Genomic DNA, 14,869 nt, shown 5'->3' on the forward strand with positions numbered 1-14,869 from the left:
TCATTCTTAGGTGAAATTTGGCACAGGAAACCCATTAAGAGAGAAGCCATTAAAGCTTCAGAAATGTCCAAGAGAGTTCTGGAACCAAAATGGTTCTAAAAGACTGTTATCTAAGCTCCAGTGCCAAAAGGCATCCTTGGTGGACATGGATTTATTTATGCCTTGGAAGGTGTAGATCCAACAGTAGTGGTGAGATCTTCATGACAGATTCAGTAGCTAATCACTTGATTTTAAGCCAGTGCAAAACATTAGCCATGAAATCATATGCCTTCCTATAAAGGGGACCTTTGTGTTTGTGTCAAAGTTACCCAAGACAGTGGATTGGATCCCTGTTCTGTTAATAGCAACACAGTCCTCTGGGTAGTCGGAGTTATTCCGATGAAAAGTCTTGCAAGTTTTTTTCATGTGCAAAGCTAGACTGTACACATGTTCTTCATCAACAGATACATACATACAGAATCCCCAGAATATTCCATGCCTTCAACACAAGGAATTCACAAAGCATATTTAATGACTTGGCTCTGGATACATTTTGATAAAATAAAGTTGGTGCAACTGGAGATTTTAAACTGCTTTCTGTCCAGTTTAGGGGGGGGGGTCTGAATTCAGAACTCATATAAATTTTGCTATCTTTTTATTAACTGTTTTATCTGTTTTTTAATTATACTGATTGGTTTTTAATTGTTATATATTTTGATGTTACCCGCTTGGGAAGGGTGGGATATAAATATAATTAATAAATACCATTTAATTAATTTATTATCTCTTTCGATAGGTACAAAGAAGCTGTCTTGGCCTATGAAAATGCCAAGCAGTGGGATAATGTTATCCGGCTATATTTGGATCATCTTAACAATCCTGAACGGGCTGTTAGCATTGTCAGAGAAACCCAGTCTCTTGATGGAGCCAAGATGGTGGCCAGGTAACTATTTTCTATACAACCTAGTTGTTCAAACTATTCAAACTTATAATTCTATCCATTCATAGCTATAATGGCCAGGTTATAAATATAAACAGCCTGAGCAAGGCTGTTAATGATAGAACATTTTTGAGGTCATTAATTCATAGGGTTCCCATAAGTCAAAAGGGACTTGATGGCACTTCCCACACACATACAAATATGTGTCATTTTTAATGTCTTAATTCATTGAAGTGGGATCTAGCTCACAGTTCATTAGAGAAATGATGAACTGCACATAAGATGTCGATGAACAACATTACAGGTAAATGCAACCCTGTTTTACATTTGCAGCTGTCAGAAATTGATAAACATTCATGGTACGAGCAAGACACATTGTAACAAGATGCGGTGAAAAGGCTATGAAACAGAAGAGACACCTTTTTTTACATTTCATTGTAATTCGGTAGTGGTAATAACAAACATTTATTAAACTAGTTAAGGTGAGAATTTCATCTCAACAGATGTGCTGATGATTACAATCAGACTTTCAGATAAATTCTAATTTAGCAAGTTCCCTGTAAGCTGAATATGAGCAGTCAGTGTGATTCAGTAGCAAAAAAAGACTAATTTAGTCTTGGGTTGTATCAGAAGAGGTATAATGTCCAGATCGCAAGATGTCATTGTCCTGCTGTACACTGCATCGGTCAGGCTGCACCTGGAGTACTGTGTGCAGTTCTGGAGGCCTCACTTCAAAAAGGATGTGGTATAGAATGGGTACAGAAGAGAGCAACAAAGATGATCAGGGGCCTGGAGATCAAGCCCTACAAGGAAAAGCTGAGGGACATGGGAATATTCAGTCCAGAGAAGAGGAGGTTGAGGGGGCACATGGTTGCTCTCTTAACATATTTAAAGGGCTGTTACTTACAGGAAGGCAGAGAACTATTCCTGTCAGCAGCAGAGGGTGGGACTTGCAACAGGCAGAAACGTACCAGCTAGGATTGTTTTTAAACAGTATGAGTAGTTCAGCAGTGGAATCAGCTGCATAGAGAGATGGTGAGCTCCTCCTCATTGGTAGCCTTCAAGTAGTAGCTGGACAAACGTTGTCAGAGATGCTTTAGACTGATCCTGTATTGAGACTACATGGCCTGTATGGCCCTGTCCGACACTATGACTGAGCTCCTCCACATCCCTCTGCCAGATAGCAGAGGCCAAAGGTTGATATGTGTGCCAGAAAGAGACCCAGTCCCACTACCATTTCTGCAGCCACACAGAGAAAGAGAGTCAGGTGCAACCGTGCAATTGAGTGAGTGAACAGCAGTGCTCTTGGCCCTGCAACCTTTGCTAACCTGTATTTGACTCTTCTTGGTCCTGGTGGTGGGTGGAGAATGGAGTAGAGTGCAGTTCCTTTGTACGCCTTCAAACTGTATTGGTGCTGCCAAGGCTAAATGGAGCACGGTGCTCCACTGCCTCTCCAGGTGCCACTTCCACAGGAAATGTGAGACCTCTGTGATGTCACAATGGCCTCTCTAGGAATCTTTCACTTCCTGTAGGATGGGACACCTGGGGAGGAAGCAGAGGGGGATGGCTGTTTCTCCCAGCCTTTTAATCTTACTTCGGCTAACAGAGCTTGAAGGGAGTGTCCTCCTTCCTGTGTGCTTTGTGATGTGTAGACCACTGACTGTCATTTTGCCTGCTCCCCTGCCCTGGAACTGGAGCTGACCCTGCGCCTATTTGAAGTTCCTTTTTTTGAATAATGGTATCTTTCATTTAGTTCAAACAAATCATGAAATTGTTCTCTTTCAGATTCTTTCTGCAATTAGGTGACTACGGTTCTGCCATCCAATTTTTGGTCATGTCCAAATGTAATAATGAAGCTTTTTCTCTGGCCCAGCAGCACAGTAAGATGGAGATTTATGCCGACATAGTTAGTGAGTATTGTAGCTCAAGAATACTATTTATAGTAAAATTAATTGTCAATATGGACTTACCTTTTCTACCTGAAGTCTTTCTCCTGGATCTCTTTCCAACTGATTTATTGTAAGAGACTCAAATTAAGCAGATTTCCTTGCTTTTAGCGGTGGCGAGAATAACTCTTGCCCATAAGTGGAAAGAGAACAGAGTACCTTCACTTTCAATGTGGCAGAATAAGTTATGGGAAATGTTTGCGCTAAGTAAATGTGCTAGACACACTTTTGATGCCCACTATGTAAAACAACAGGAAAATTTTGTTGCATTGTGGCATCCAGTGGTAGAATATTTAACTTTGAATTATGTAATTCCAGATAACAAATTGTCTAGGGAGCTTTTATTCTTTTAATCCAGTACTTTGAATTGTTGACAAACAACCATACTATATGAATGCTTTCCTCCTTTGTAAATTTATATTATTAAATTTTGAAAAAGAAATAATACTATTTATAGTTTGTTACCTCACTACCAGTACAGAACAGAATTATTGGTCTTTCTTTTGCCTAGCATGGTGGGGTTTTTTTAGATGGGAAACCTTAAATTACATTGTAAAATGTGAAAATTGACAATATAGTCTTATTGTCTAACACAAAATAGAAGCCAGTTGGTTTGTGCAGTTAAGTTCAAGTCCACAAGCACTTTGGAGACCAACAAAATTTTAAGGATATGAACTTTTGATAACCAAAACTCTTGAAAGCTTTCATCATTTCTCTTTAAAGCTAGTACTCTGAAAGTCTTGTTGGCATCTTTATTTTTTCTGCACTCTAATCTAGCTGAACTACTGCAGACTAGTACAGCTACACTCTGAAACTATCTGCTTGGTTCCTGCAGTTTTTGAAGTCACAGAAAAAAGGCAAAGCTTAATGAAATTGCTTCTCCATTGAAAGGGCTCATAATTTTGACTTATTCTTTATTCCAAATGTTCACTTGTTGCAGGTTCTGAGAACACTACTAATGAAGACTATCAGAGTATTGCCTTGTATTTTGAAGGGGAGAAAAAGCATTTTCAGGCAGGGAAGTTCTTCCTTCTATGTGGTCAGTATGCCCGGGTTAGTATCAAAGAATGAAGACAGTCTCACTGGGTCAGCTGTTTCTGGGCCTGTACTGTGTCTTTAACAGCAGCTATTCTGGGATGCATAAGGGATTGTGTAACTACTAAATCTAAATATGTGGGTTCCGATTCTGAATCACAGGATATGTCTGCACTTTGAACTATGTTAAGACATCCCCATCAAAATTTTACATAGTTTTACTATTCAAACTTGGTGCTGCAGACTTCAAGTTGGGTAGTGTATTGGTTGTTATGCATTTAAACATTTTAGGCTTCTCACCTGCCAAAGCCACTGTCCTCAGAGAATCAGGAGCTGCTGTAGATGACAGATTCCAATATTGTTTGTATTATACAGTTTAAGAACATAAGAGAAGCCATGTTGGATCAGACCAATGGTCCATTTAGTGTAGCCTTTTTAAATATACATTGACCAGCCCTTTAAAATATACATTGACCAGTCAGGCAGGCATGAAGGCAAAGGCTTCCTCTGTTGTTATCCCCCAGGTTTGTTACTGCCTGTGAACATGAAGGACTTGAAGATTTTTTATTCATAAAGCAGAAACAGTGTTGGGGGAATTACATTAATGTTCTTTGTTCCTGGTATATTTCTGCCTTTCCTTACCACTTGAAATCTTCTAGCCAAGTTACCCAACTGCTAACCTATGAATAAATATTTTATGAAAGACCAGTGTGGTCGCTTATAATCACAAAGGATATCTTCATATGCTTCATTAAATGAAGAGTAATTTATATACAAAGAGTAATTTATTTATAGAAAGTTAATGCTTTGAATATTACATGTGCTTTTTTCAGGCATTAAAACACTTTCTGAAAAGTCCAAATACAGATGATAATATGGCTATAGAAATGGCAATAGAGACCGTAAGTAACTTCTTTGGCAAAGGACAGAGAGACAGTGACTCATCCTGTTACAAGAACTCTGAAATTTATTGTATAGTGATAAATTAGAGAAACAGCACCAAAGTAACTGGATTATATTACTTCTATTTCAAAGTAAGAATATTGTAAGCACACTAAATATTCACTGAATTGGGTCTTTCATCTTAGTATAATTATTTGCAAGTATGGAAGTTGCAGATCCAACGTTCCATGTTAACTGTAGCTTGCTTGTAAGTACTGTTTGTTTCATAGGGTGTTAATTGTTCTCTCTTTTAAATGTTATTTTCCCGACAGGTGGGACAAGCAAAAGATGAAGCTCTGACAAATCAGCTCATAGATTACCTCATGGGAGAGAGTGATGGAATACCAAAGGTACTGGGTTCTACACACCATTCTTTGTTCAGTGTAACTTTCTTTTGGTAGCCCTTGAATGCCTTCCAGCTAAACATGGATCCCAGTCTAGATTTTAATAGACAAGTCAGTATCTGTGCCTGAGGAAGGAAAACTATCTGGACGGTATAATTTCAGACAGTAGGGGGAGATTCAGATGACGGAATTCCCATGCACAGTATCAAAGGGGTGAATCCTGTGTAGCACCCACAGAAGGTGCTGGCAGAGATTGGCAGGCTTGTCTTTGCCTTCCCCCAACAACCATCTGTGGGTCCCCAAATGCTGATACTGAGGCTTGGGGGACCCACAAGGATTAGAAACCATGGAACATGGGTGGCTTTGGGGGGAGAGGAGAAAATGGGTGAAATTGCCCCTCCTGTGACTTGCATCAGTGCACCTTTTTTTTTTGCCATTAGTACTTTGTCAGGTGCTCATTTCTCCTTCTCCTCCACTTCCACATACAAGGTTGTTCGTTTCTTCTGACAGATTCCAGTGATACAGCTCTACATTTATCTTGCTCTTATTTTATACATTAATTCTTTTATATCTGTATGAATAGCCATGCAATATTTGCAATTTCAGTGGTTCTTTTAATAGATACCTGTTTACATCTGCATTCTCACTGTGCTTTTGCACGTTACAGGACCATAGGGTTAGAAAGCGGCCACACAGACCATTTTAGTCCAACTCTCTGCTCAATTCAGGATCTGCCTAAAGCATCCCTGATGAGTGTTAGTCCAGCCACTGCTTGAAGACTACCAGTGAAATCACATATACAGTGTTACTTTTTTAAAAATAGTGTTCTGTCTTTCTTTATTTAAAGAAATTTAAAATTCAATTTCTAGTAAGCCATTAATTTGTCAACTATTAGTAGCTCCTGCACCTTTTGAGGGCTTATCCATAGCTTCCAGTACTTAACATATACAGATCTTCCTGCTAAAATGAAATATAATAGCAAGTTATGTAACTTCTCAGGAATACTTAAGTACACTTTGAAAGCTAAATATTAATATCTGGTATGCTTCAGATCACATTTTTATAACTTTTCCAAAAGTTATAACAGATATTGCTACCAGGTATGGGGAAGAAATCTGGTCTACTGCACCAACTGCAATTAGAATCTGAATTTATACATATTACAGATTTTCCACAAGGTCAGATGTTACGTTACGGCATAGCCGTTTTAAACCCAGTTCCTCTACTGTTCATCTTGTTTGGCATTTTTAAAACAACCTTTATAAGCAGCTCAGATCCTACCACTGCAGAAAGAACTAGGCTCTCATACCTGCATGGCAAAGAGCAGTAGAATAGAGTGTAGCTCCACGACTGCTGGCTGTTTTAATGATGTATAGTTATAACAAATGTTTGATTTTAATTATATATTGTGAAATGTTAATTTAAAATGTAATTTTATACTTTTATGTTAGTTTTATATATGTTGTAAGCCGCCCTGAGCCACTCGGTGGGAAGGGCGGGATATAAATCCCAGATAAATAAATAAATAATAAAAAAAAGCAGTAGCAAATGACAAAGAAGCTTAAATGAACTCGTAAAGCGTTAATATGACATGCCGATTCGCAAGCAGGAGTGTTGTGCATTTCTCAAGAGCCATGATTGGTTGCAGCTCTTTGTTGAGTGGGTGATAAACACCATAGCAACCCTGGGTTTGACCCTGAATAATGTGGAAAGGTTACCTTGTACGGAGCAGCACTTTGTTTTTATTGGCTGCTGTAGGGTTGCTTTCCTGCCTGTTTGTAAGGCTGTGACTGACACAACACTGCTGAAAGCTTTTAGGACTGGAATTGAGCTCCTGAGTTCTGAAACAACTTCTGTGCTGCATGTCTGCAATTTGCTTGAAAGAACTCTCTCTTTTTTTATTTCTTCTGTTTCTAGCAGCTACTTCATGTCTGTTTTGGTTAAAATTTGTGCAAAATTCAGCCGTAATCTGTGATTCAGTGATAAACCAGGGGTTTTTTTTTGCGTAAATTAAATTGTAAAAGCTCCAGGCAAGAACTGTTTTTTCTTACAAACGCCTTCTTCCTGAGTGTAGAAATTGAGATACAGAAGGAAAATGGGGGTCTGGTTCCCCTTGGTTGTGTAAACGTACCTAGCACATCTCTTACACCTGGGAAATTTGGGGATGGGAAATTCTTCGTCCTTTAAAAAAGAAAAGTTTATAGTGCTTTGTGTAACCATGAACATTACCATTTTTAACAATATTAGTTTGCTCCTTGTTCACTTTTTGTCATTTAAAACCTATCTCTTCTTGTTCTGTGTTACTGCGTCTGCCCTAGTCTGTTTCTGTGAGTAACTTTTTTTTTTTGCTATAGTCAGTTGTAATTGCATTTGTTAATTTTTTAAAGTTCTGAGGGATCAGGACAACAGACCAATGGTTTAGTCATTGTGAAGCAAGTTATCAAATTGCTGATAAACGCTCATCCTCTCTGCTTCTTAGGTTCTTTTAGAATACTAGAATACTACCTACCTACGTTAGTTTTTGACCAGAATGTATTCAGAGCTTTTTCAGTCTTTGATAACAATACAAGAGGTCCTGAATTTAAAAAAAAACACCTTTATTTAATTTACTAATGTATGTTGCAATAGTAGCATCCTGCAGAGTTTTGTCACTAAGTTTCATTTATTGAACTTAAACACAAAGTTTTAGCACTGATAGATCTGTTTAGAATAAAATTCTGAAAATGCTATAATCTGTTCAGAATTTTTTTTATTTTGGTCTTGCTATCATGAGAAAAAGAGCCCGTGGCGCAGAGTGGCAAAGCTGCAGTACTGCTGTCCAAGCTCTACTCATGACCTGAGTTCAATCCCAGCAGAAGCTGGGTTCAGGTAACCGCCTCATGGTTGACTCAGCCTTTCATCCTTCCAAAGGCAGTAAAATGAGTACCTGGCTTGCTGGGGGGAAAGTGTAGATGTTATCTTGCCCTTATTTTGCCATTGACTTCTGGGGAAGGTAATGGCAAACCACCCTGTAAAAAAGTCTGCCATGAAAACTTTGTGAAAGTAATGTCACCCCCAGAATCGGAAACGACTGATGCTTGCACAGGGGACTTACCTTTACTATCATTAGAAAGCAAAATTATTATTACTACTATTTAAAACCTGTAGCTTGACACGACAACTTGAAAACTGGAGGGAGAGCTTTGTTTTGTTTTTTTTAACAATGACTGCTTATGTCTTTGACTGGGAAGTAATTCCAGTGGACTTCAGTGATTGGGATAATGTGTGTGTGTGTGTTATAATGCATCATCCAAGGTCCTACAGAGATATTACAGGCCTGCATACAGTAGGGAGTTGATCTGGGTCATAGATCAATGGTAGAATAGGTAAATGGAGCAAAGTCCCCCTTTGCACTTCCAACCCCTAGACAGAAAGATTGTGCTTGAAAGCCCCAAAGGGAGAAGTAGTTTGGCGTAGTGGTTAAGAGTGGCAGACTCTATTCTGGAGAACCAGGTTTGATTTCTCTTTCTTCCACGTAAAAGCCAGCTGGGTGACCTTGGGTCAGTCACAGTTCTCTAGAACTCTCTCAGCCCCACCTACCTCACAGGGTGTCTGTTCTGGAGAGAGGAAGGAAGGGCAATTGTCAGCTGCTCTGAGACTCCTTCAAGTAGTGAAGGGTGGGGTATAAAACCAGCTCACAATCTGCTTCTTCTTATAAACTGTTAGACTCCAAGAATGGCTAAAATCCCAGCAATTCTGTGTTACTGCATTCTTCTAAAATATAACTTATTTTTTTTCTAATGCAGGATGCCAAGTACCTGTTTCGATTGTACATGGCGCTAAAGCAATACCGTGAAGCTGCCCGGACAGCCATAATAATTGCCCGAGAAGAGCAATGTGCAGGTATGGCACTCTGTGCTCCCAGTGATGGAGTTGGTTCATTTCTGTTGTGGTTGAGTGCTTCTCTTTCTCTTGAGCAAATGACTGATGGCATTGACAGCACAGTTGGGTCCAGACTCCCTGTATGCTTAACGCTGTATGAGCCCTCCCAGTCCTTAATGAGCCCTCCCATGCTCAGAATACCATGTTGGAGGGGATGCCAGTTCACCCTCACCAAGAGCAAGGCATTTTAATTGATAAAACGTCTCTTGAATCTTTTTACTGAATGATTATATGAAATACTGTAAATGAATTAACTTCAGTAGGATGGCATAAGAGACGGAGACCACACTAGGCCTGGGTACTATTCTCACATACCTTTCCCCTTGCCAGGTGGAAAACAAAGGTGTAAGTGAGAGTTTGTAATCAGATCATTGCTATTGTCAAGTATTAATGTGATAGGTAGTGCAGAAACCAGTCAAGCACAAATGAAGGTGATTTTTTCCCGTTACTGAAATGTAATCTGCCTTAAATCTAAATATCCTATTTGAATATGCTTATAGATTACTCCATACAATTATACATTTTGAAAGTTCAATAACCAAATTTATGTATAGCTTGTACTCTTAGACTTATTTAAAAACTGGCAGTTAAATATGGATTCATCTCTTTTTTAATTAATGAAATCCTCACCTTTCTCCTTTTTAAAACCTTGATTTCAAAACTTTCTACATGTTAATTGCTTTATTATATGAACTGGTTACGTGCCTTTTTTGTCTTGTCTCACATAGCTTGGTCCCTCAGTGTTAAAGAAAATGTATCGTATCAAAGTTTGACTCCAGTGGTACCTTTAAAACCAATAACTTTTTATTCTAAGCTTTTGTGTGCACACAGACTTCTTCAGATAGACATATAAAGAAGCATGAATGTTCACAGGGCTTTTTTTGTAGCAGAAACTCCTTTGTATATTAGGCCACACCCCTCTTATGTAGCCAGTCCTTCAAGAGCTTTCAGGACTCTTATTACAGGGCCTATTGTAAACTCTTGGAGGACTGGCACATTAGGAGTGTGTGGAAAGGAGTTCCTGCTACAAAAAAAGCCCTAAATGTGCACAAAAGCTTACACCTATTATTTATTTATTCATTTTAGTATATTTCTATTCTGCCCATTCCCCGTAGGGCTCAGGGCAGAGTACAACATATGATAAAACAATAAAATACAATAAAAACATTTTAAAAACAGGCAATTCAACAGCACCCAGAGAAGTTTACCGTATCATCACATATTGCCCAGCCTGGCTGTCTCACATCATAATATCTCACAGAGATGGTAGATGATGATCCTTTTGCAGCACAGGTGACGGTACCGATAGGGGAGGCCAACCAGATCAAGAATAGACACCCGCAGCCTCAACTAAGAGCCTGGCAGAAAACTTTGTTGGTCTTATAAAACTTTGTTAGTCTTAAAGGTGCCACTGTACTGTTCTGCTGCTTCAGACCAATATGACTTCCCACCTTGAATCTAAAGAAAATGTGTCTAGTTCATCTCAAAGAAGATTAGGTAGAATACAAAGAGGGACCAGGTCATTGCTAGAAGAGTATTTTTAAATAAATTTTATTATTGTATGTACTTTCTTTTTAAGGGAACTATCGAAATGCTCATGATGTTCTCTTCAGTATGTACTCAGAACTGAAAACCCAGAAAATTAAAATACCTTCTGAGATGGCTACAAACCTTATGATTCTGCACAGCTATATTTTAGTAAAGGTAATCCATTGAAAATGTAGCTGTAGAGGAAATACACAGAACTGTGTAAACCTATGTGCATCTTGTATTGATTGTGCCTTCTGACTTTTTAGATAACTCACACCACTGGAATTCATGGGCCCCTTTAAGTAAAACTATGTGATTGCACTGAGAAAGCAATCTAACAGCACTAAGGAGTCTAACAGCTTGTTAATGGAAAATCATCCATTGCATAGTTCAGAGAGTTGCAGAGTGACTCAGAAGAGCCTGGTTGAGGGCTGGTGTACACAGGCAAAAATCCTCTTGCGTTTTATTAATTCATACTATATAAGTTGTGTGGAGGTGATAGGAAGAATGTCTGACTGTTCCTCTATGAAAGAAGAATGCTTACACATAGTGAACTGGGAAGGCAGGGGAACAACTATGCAATAGAATCTCTTTTCTTGGCATCTAACTTTCCAGGACTGAAATTGCCTTGGTCACCCTAATATATGGCCACAGAAAATGGGGCAGTGGAACTGTGTCCCTGTTAAGTCCTCCCCCCCCCCCAGATGTCTTGACAGCCTTTGGTACCACTGACTATAAAGTATCCATCTGGATCAACTAGGTGGGTTGAATATTCAGGACACTGTGCTGTGGTGTGGTGGTTCTGATCATACCTGAGCCATCATTCCAGAACATGGAGCTGGTGGGGAGTATTGTTTGGCTCCATGGCAGTTGTGCCATAAAGTTCCACACAGTTCAGTTTTGTCTCCTCGTTGTTTAATGCCCACATGAATCCACTGGGAGAGGTGTCCATATCAAGAATATTAAGATGATAGCTCTCTCCTTTTTGTCTCTATTAGTTGAGGTGATTGATGTACTGAACTGGTGTCTAGTAGTAGTAATAAGATAAAACGAAAGCCACTGAACTTAAGCTCAGTCCAAATAAGATTACAGTGCTGTTGACTGGTGGTGGCACTGATTGTGAAATTGGGTCTAATTTGGATGGAGTTATGCTAATCCTGAGGGAGTAGATTTGTAATTATTAGTGCTGTTAGATTTGAATCTACGGAGGAATGCAAAACTTTTTAGCTGTAGGAATGTAGTGGCTTTAAACTAGCTACAGCACTTCCTCAAGACCTTAAATCTGGCTGTAATGAGCTATGGTCTCATCTCATCCAAGTCTGATTACTTTAATGTTCTCTGCATGGAGCCACCCTTGAAGATAGTTCAGAAGCTTTAATTTGACCAGAATATAGCCGTAAAACTTATCGGGTGTGGATATACAGACATTCCAGTTTTACCAGTTTGGTATTGTGGTTAAGTGTGCGGACTCTAATCTGGGAGAACCGGGTTTGATTCCCCACTCCTTCGCAAGCACCTCCTTAGTGATCTTGGGTCAGTCACAGTTCTCGCAGAGCAGTTCTCAAAAGAGCTCTCTCAGCCTCACCTACCTCACAGGATGTCTGTGGGGAGAGGATGGGAAGGAGATTGTAAGTAGCTCTGAGACTCTTGAGTGAAGAGCGGTGTATAAATCCAATCTTTGCTACTTCTTCTTTTACTGATTTTATCTATTCTGTTCTATTTTGAGATTTATATCCCACCCCTGTTCTGCAATACAGGACTTGGAGTAGCTCAGAACATTTTAAAAACATACAACAGAAACATAAGATTCATCATTGAAACCGTTAAAATCTTGACATTCTCTCGGTACCTAGAAATAGTCAAAACAGAGAACATCTGGCAAACCAATTACCGTTGAAAATAAAAGGATTAACTGAAGGCTTGCCAGAACAATTCCGTCTTGCTTGCCTTGCCGAATCTTGACAGGTCCCACAGGGCACACGTCTTCTCTGATAAAGCATTCCACCAGGATGTGGCTTTGATGGAAAAAGCCCTCAGCCTGGTGGAAGCAAGATGGATTTCCCCAAGGACCAGGCACTGCCAAACAATTGCAGGATGATGATTACAAGCAGCGTGTGGAATTATATCAGGAGAGGTGGCCCTTAAGGTATCCCAGACCATTTAGGGCTTTATAAAGTTTATAACCAGCACCTTGAACCTAATCCAGAAACCAACTGGCAACCAGTGCAGCTGCCTCAAGATTGGGCTGTATATGGGTAGACCAAGATGAGCTGGTCAAAAGCCTGGCAGCTACATTCTGGATTACCTGACATTTCTGAAGTATCCCTAAGGGCTGCTGTGACGGACTTGAAAACAGTCCATGCAGCGAAGCTTGGAGTGAGTTAAATAGCAAGCTCACTGGGATTGGCTAACCTGCCTCCTCGCAACCAGAGTGACTTAAATAGGGGGCAGGGCTGAGACGAGGGGCTTTTTGCTTCAGTCTGGAGTTGCACAGACAGGAGAAAGACCTGTTTGAGCATTGAGACCTGTGAGGGACAGAGCTGGCAACAAATAAGGCTCTGTTCTGAGGAGATTTTTATTTTCTTTTTAGAGACCAAGTAAGCCTCTGGTGACAGCTCTGGTTTAGAAGTTCTGACAGGCCAATAGTCAGACTCCTGTGTAAAATCAGAACATCATACATACACTGATAGCTGAGGGGTTGAAGTTTGGCTATCAGAGGGGAGATCCAGGACAGACAAAGCCTTCAGACAAAAAGACAACTTCAGACTCTGAAGTTGTGAGTTAGTGATAGAACCCTGAGGGAGAGTCAGTATCAAGGGGGTCTGGAAGCAGAGTCTGAGGTGGACCTTCAAGGATAACCAGTACCTCAGGGCTTGAAGTGCTTTTGAGTGTGTGGGACACTATAGTGCCAACCAAATTTATACTGGCCACAGCTGATTTTTTATTTTATTTGGATTATCCAAATTTAGGATAACCTAAGCTTCAGTTCATTCGTTTGAAGGCTCGGCCAGCCTTGATAAGCACTCAGTGGGAGCGCTGTGGTTTTCTTTGTATATTGTTAAGTTCTGCCAACTGATTTATTTTATTCCTTCATTTTATTTCGTAAATACATTCCCATCCCCTGCCTTTGAAAAACCAGTAAACCTTTTCTTTTGGTTTTAAAAATTAAAAACTTGTGTGTGTGCCACTTTCTGCTCAGGGTATTTCTGTCAGACAGCCAGGCTGGTCTGTGAGGAGAAAGTTTTTATTAAGTGACCGCCCGGGCTGGGAAGAAGCCTCGTCTGGATAAACACTTCTTCACAGCTGCCCTGCAAAGAGTGCATTGCAGTAGTCTAGTCTGGAGGTGACCATGGCATGGTTCACTGCGGTAAGATCAGAGCAGGCCAAATAGGGGAGCCAGATGGCAGGTTTGGTGTAGAAAGAAAAATGTTGACTGCACCACTGTGGACACCTATTTGTGCAACAGAAGCGAAGAATTAAGCCAAACCCCCACAGAAGAGAGCCAGTTTGGTGTAGTGGTTAAGTGTGCAGACTCTTATCTGGGAGAACCGGGTTTGATTCCCCACTCCTCCACTTGCACCTGCTGGAATGGCCTTGGGTCAGCCATAGCTCTGGCAGAGGTTGTCCTTGAAAGGGCAGCTGCTGTGAGAGCCCTCTCCAGCCTCACCCACCTCACAGGGTGTCTGTTGTGGGGGAGGAAGGTAAAGGAGATTGTGAGCCGGCGTCTTCGGAGTGGAGGGCGGGATATAAATCCAATATCTTCTTCATCTTCTTCTACTGAGTCCCGTGGATTTAATGGTACTCCCATCAAGAGCCAGTAATTGCAGTCCCACCAAAGCCCCAGCCTTCCCCAGCCACATGGCCCCCATCTTTGACTTTGTTGCCTGTTAATTTCAGGGTTCAATTTAAAATGCTTGTTTGAATCTTTAAAGCACTCTGTGGCTTAACCAGGACTGTCTGCTGCTATATTTCCCAGGTGTTGCGTTCTTCATCAAAGGCACTACTTTTTTGTCCGTCCCTATTCAGAAGATAGAGAGGAGGCCACAGGCCCTTCTCAATATGCTGTCCCAAATTTCAGAATCTCCTTCCTCTCTCCCTTCACTTGGCCCCATTACTTTCCATTTTTAGATAACAGGCAAAAGTAATCTTTATGTTTTAGCAGGCTTTTAATTAGGGAATCGTTCTGTTGACAAATTGTCTCACAGTGTTGTGTTGTTATTACACTGACTGGT

General features: G+C 40.3%; 1 protein-coding gene across 3 annotated transcripts in view; it reads left to right on the forward strand.

The window, feature by feature from the left end:
- WDR19 (WD repeat domain 19) overlaps window positions 1-14,869 on the forward strand; it is a 370,238-nt gene that overhangs the window by 28,174 nt on the left and 327,195 nt on the right. For all 3 annotated transcript variants that reach the window (XM_060246266.1, XM_060246268.1, XM_060246267.1), the window contains exons 24-30: window positions 776-922; window positions 2,705-2,829; window positions 3,806-3,918; window positions 4,734-4,802; window positions 5,115-5,192; window positions 8,972-9,068; window positions 10,687-10,811. In XM_060246266.1, the coding sequence (XP_060102249.1) occupies window positions 776-922; window positions 2,705-2,829; window positions 3,806-3,918; window positions 4,734-4,802; window positions 5,115-5,192; window positions 8,972-9,068; window positions 10,687-10,811 (754 nt within the window). The remainder of the gene's footprint in view (window positions 1-775; window positions 923-2,704; window positions 2,830-3,805; window positions 3,919-4,733; window positions 4,803-5,114; window positions 5,193-8,971; window positions 9,069-10,686; window positions 10,812-14,869) is intronic.

This window comes from Heteronotia binoei, chromosome 9 (genome assembly GCF_032191835.1).
Source record: "Heteronotia binoei isolate CCM8104 ecotype False Entrance Well chromosome 9, APGP_CSIRO_Hbin_v1, whole genome shotgun sequence".
Lineage (NCBI taxonomy): Eukaryota > Metazoa > Chordata > Lepidosauria > Squamata > Gekkonidae > Heteronotia > Heteronotia binoei.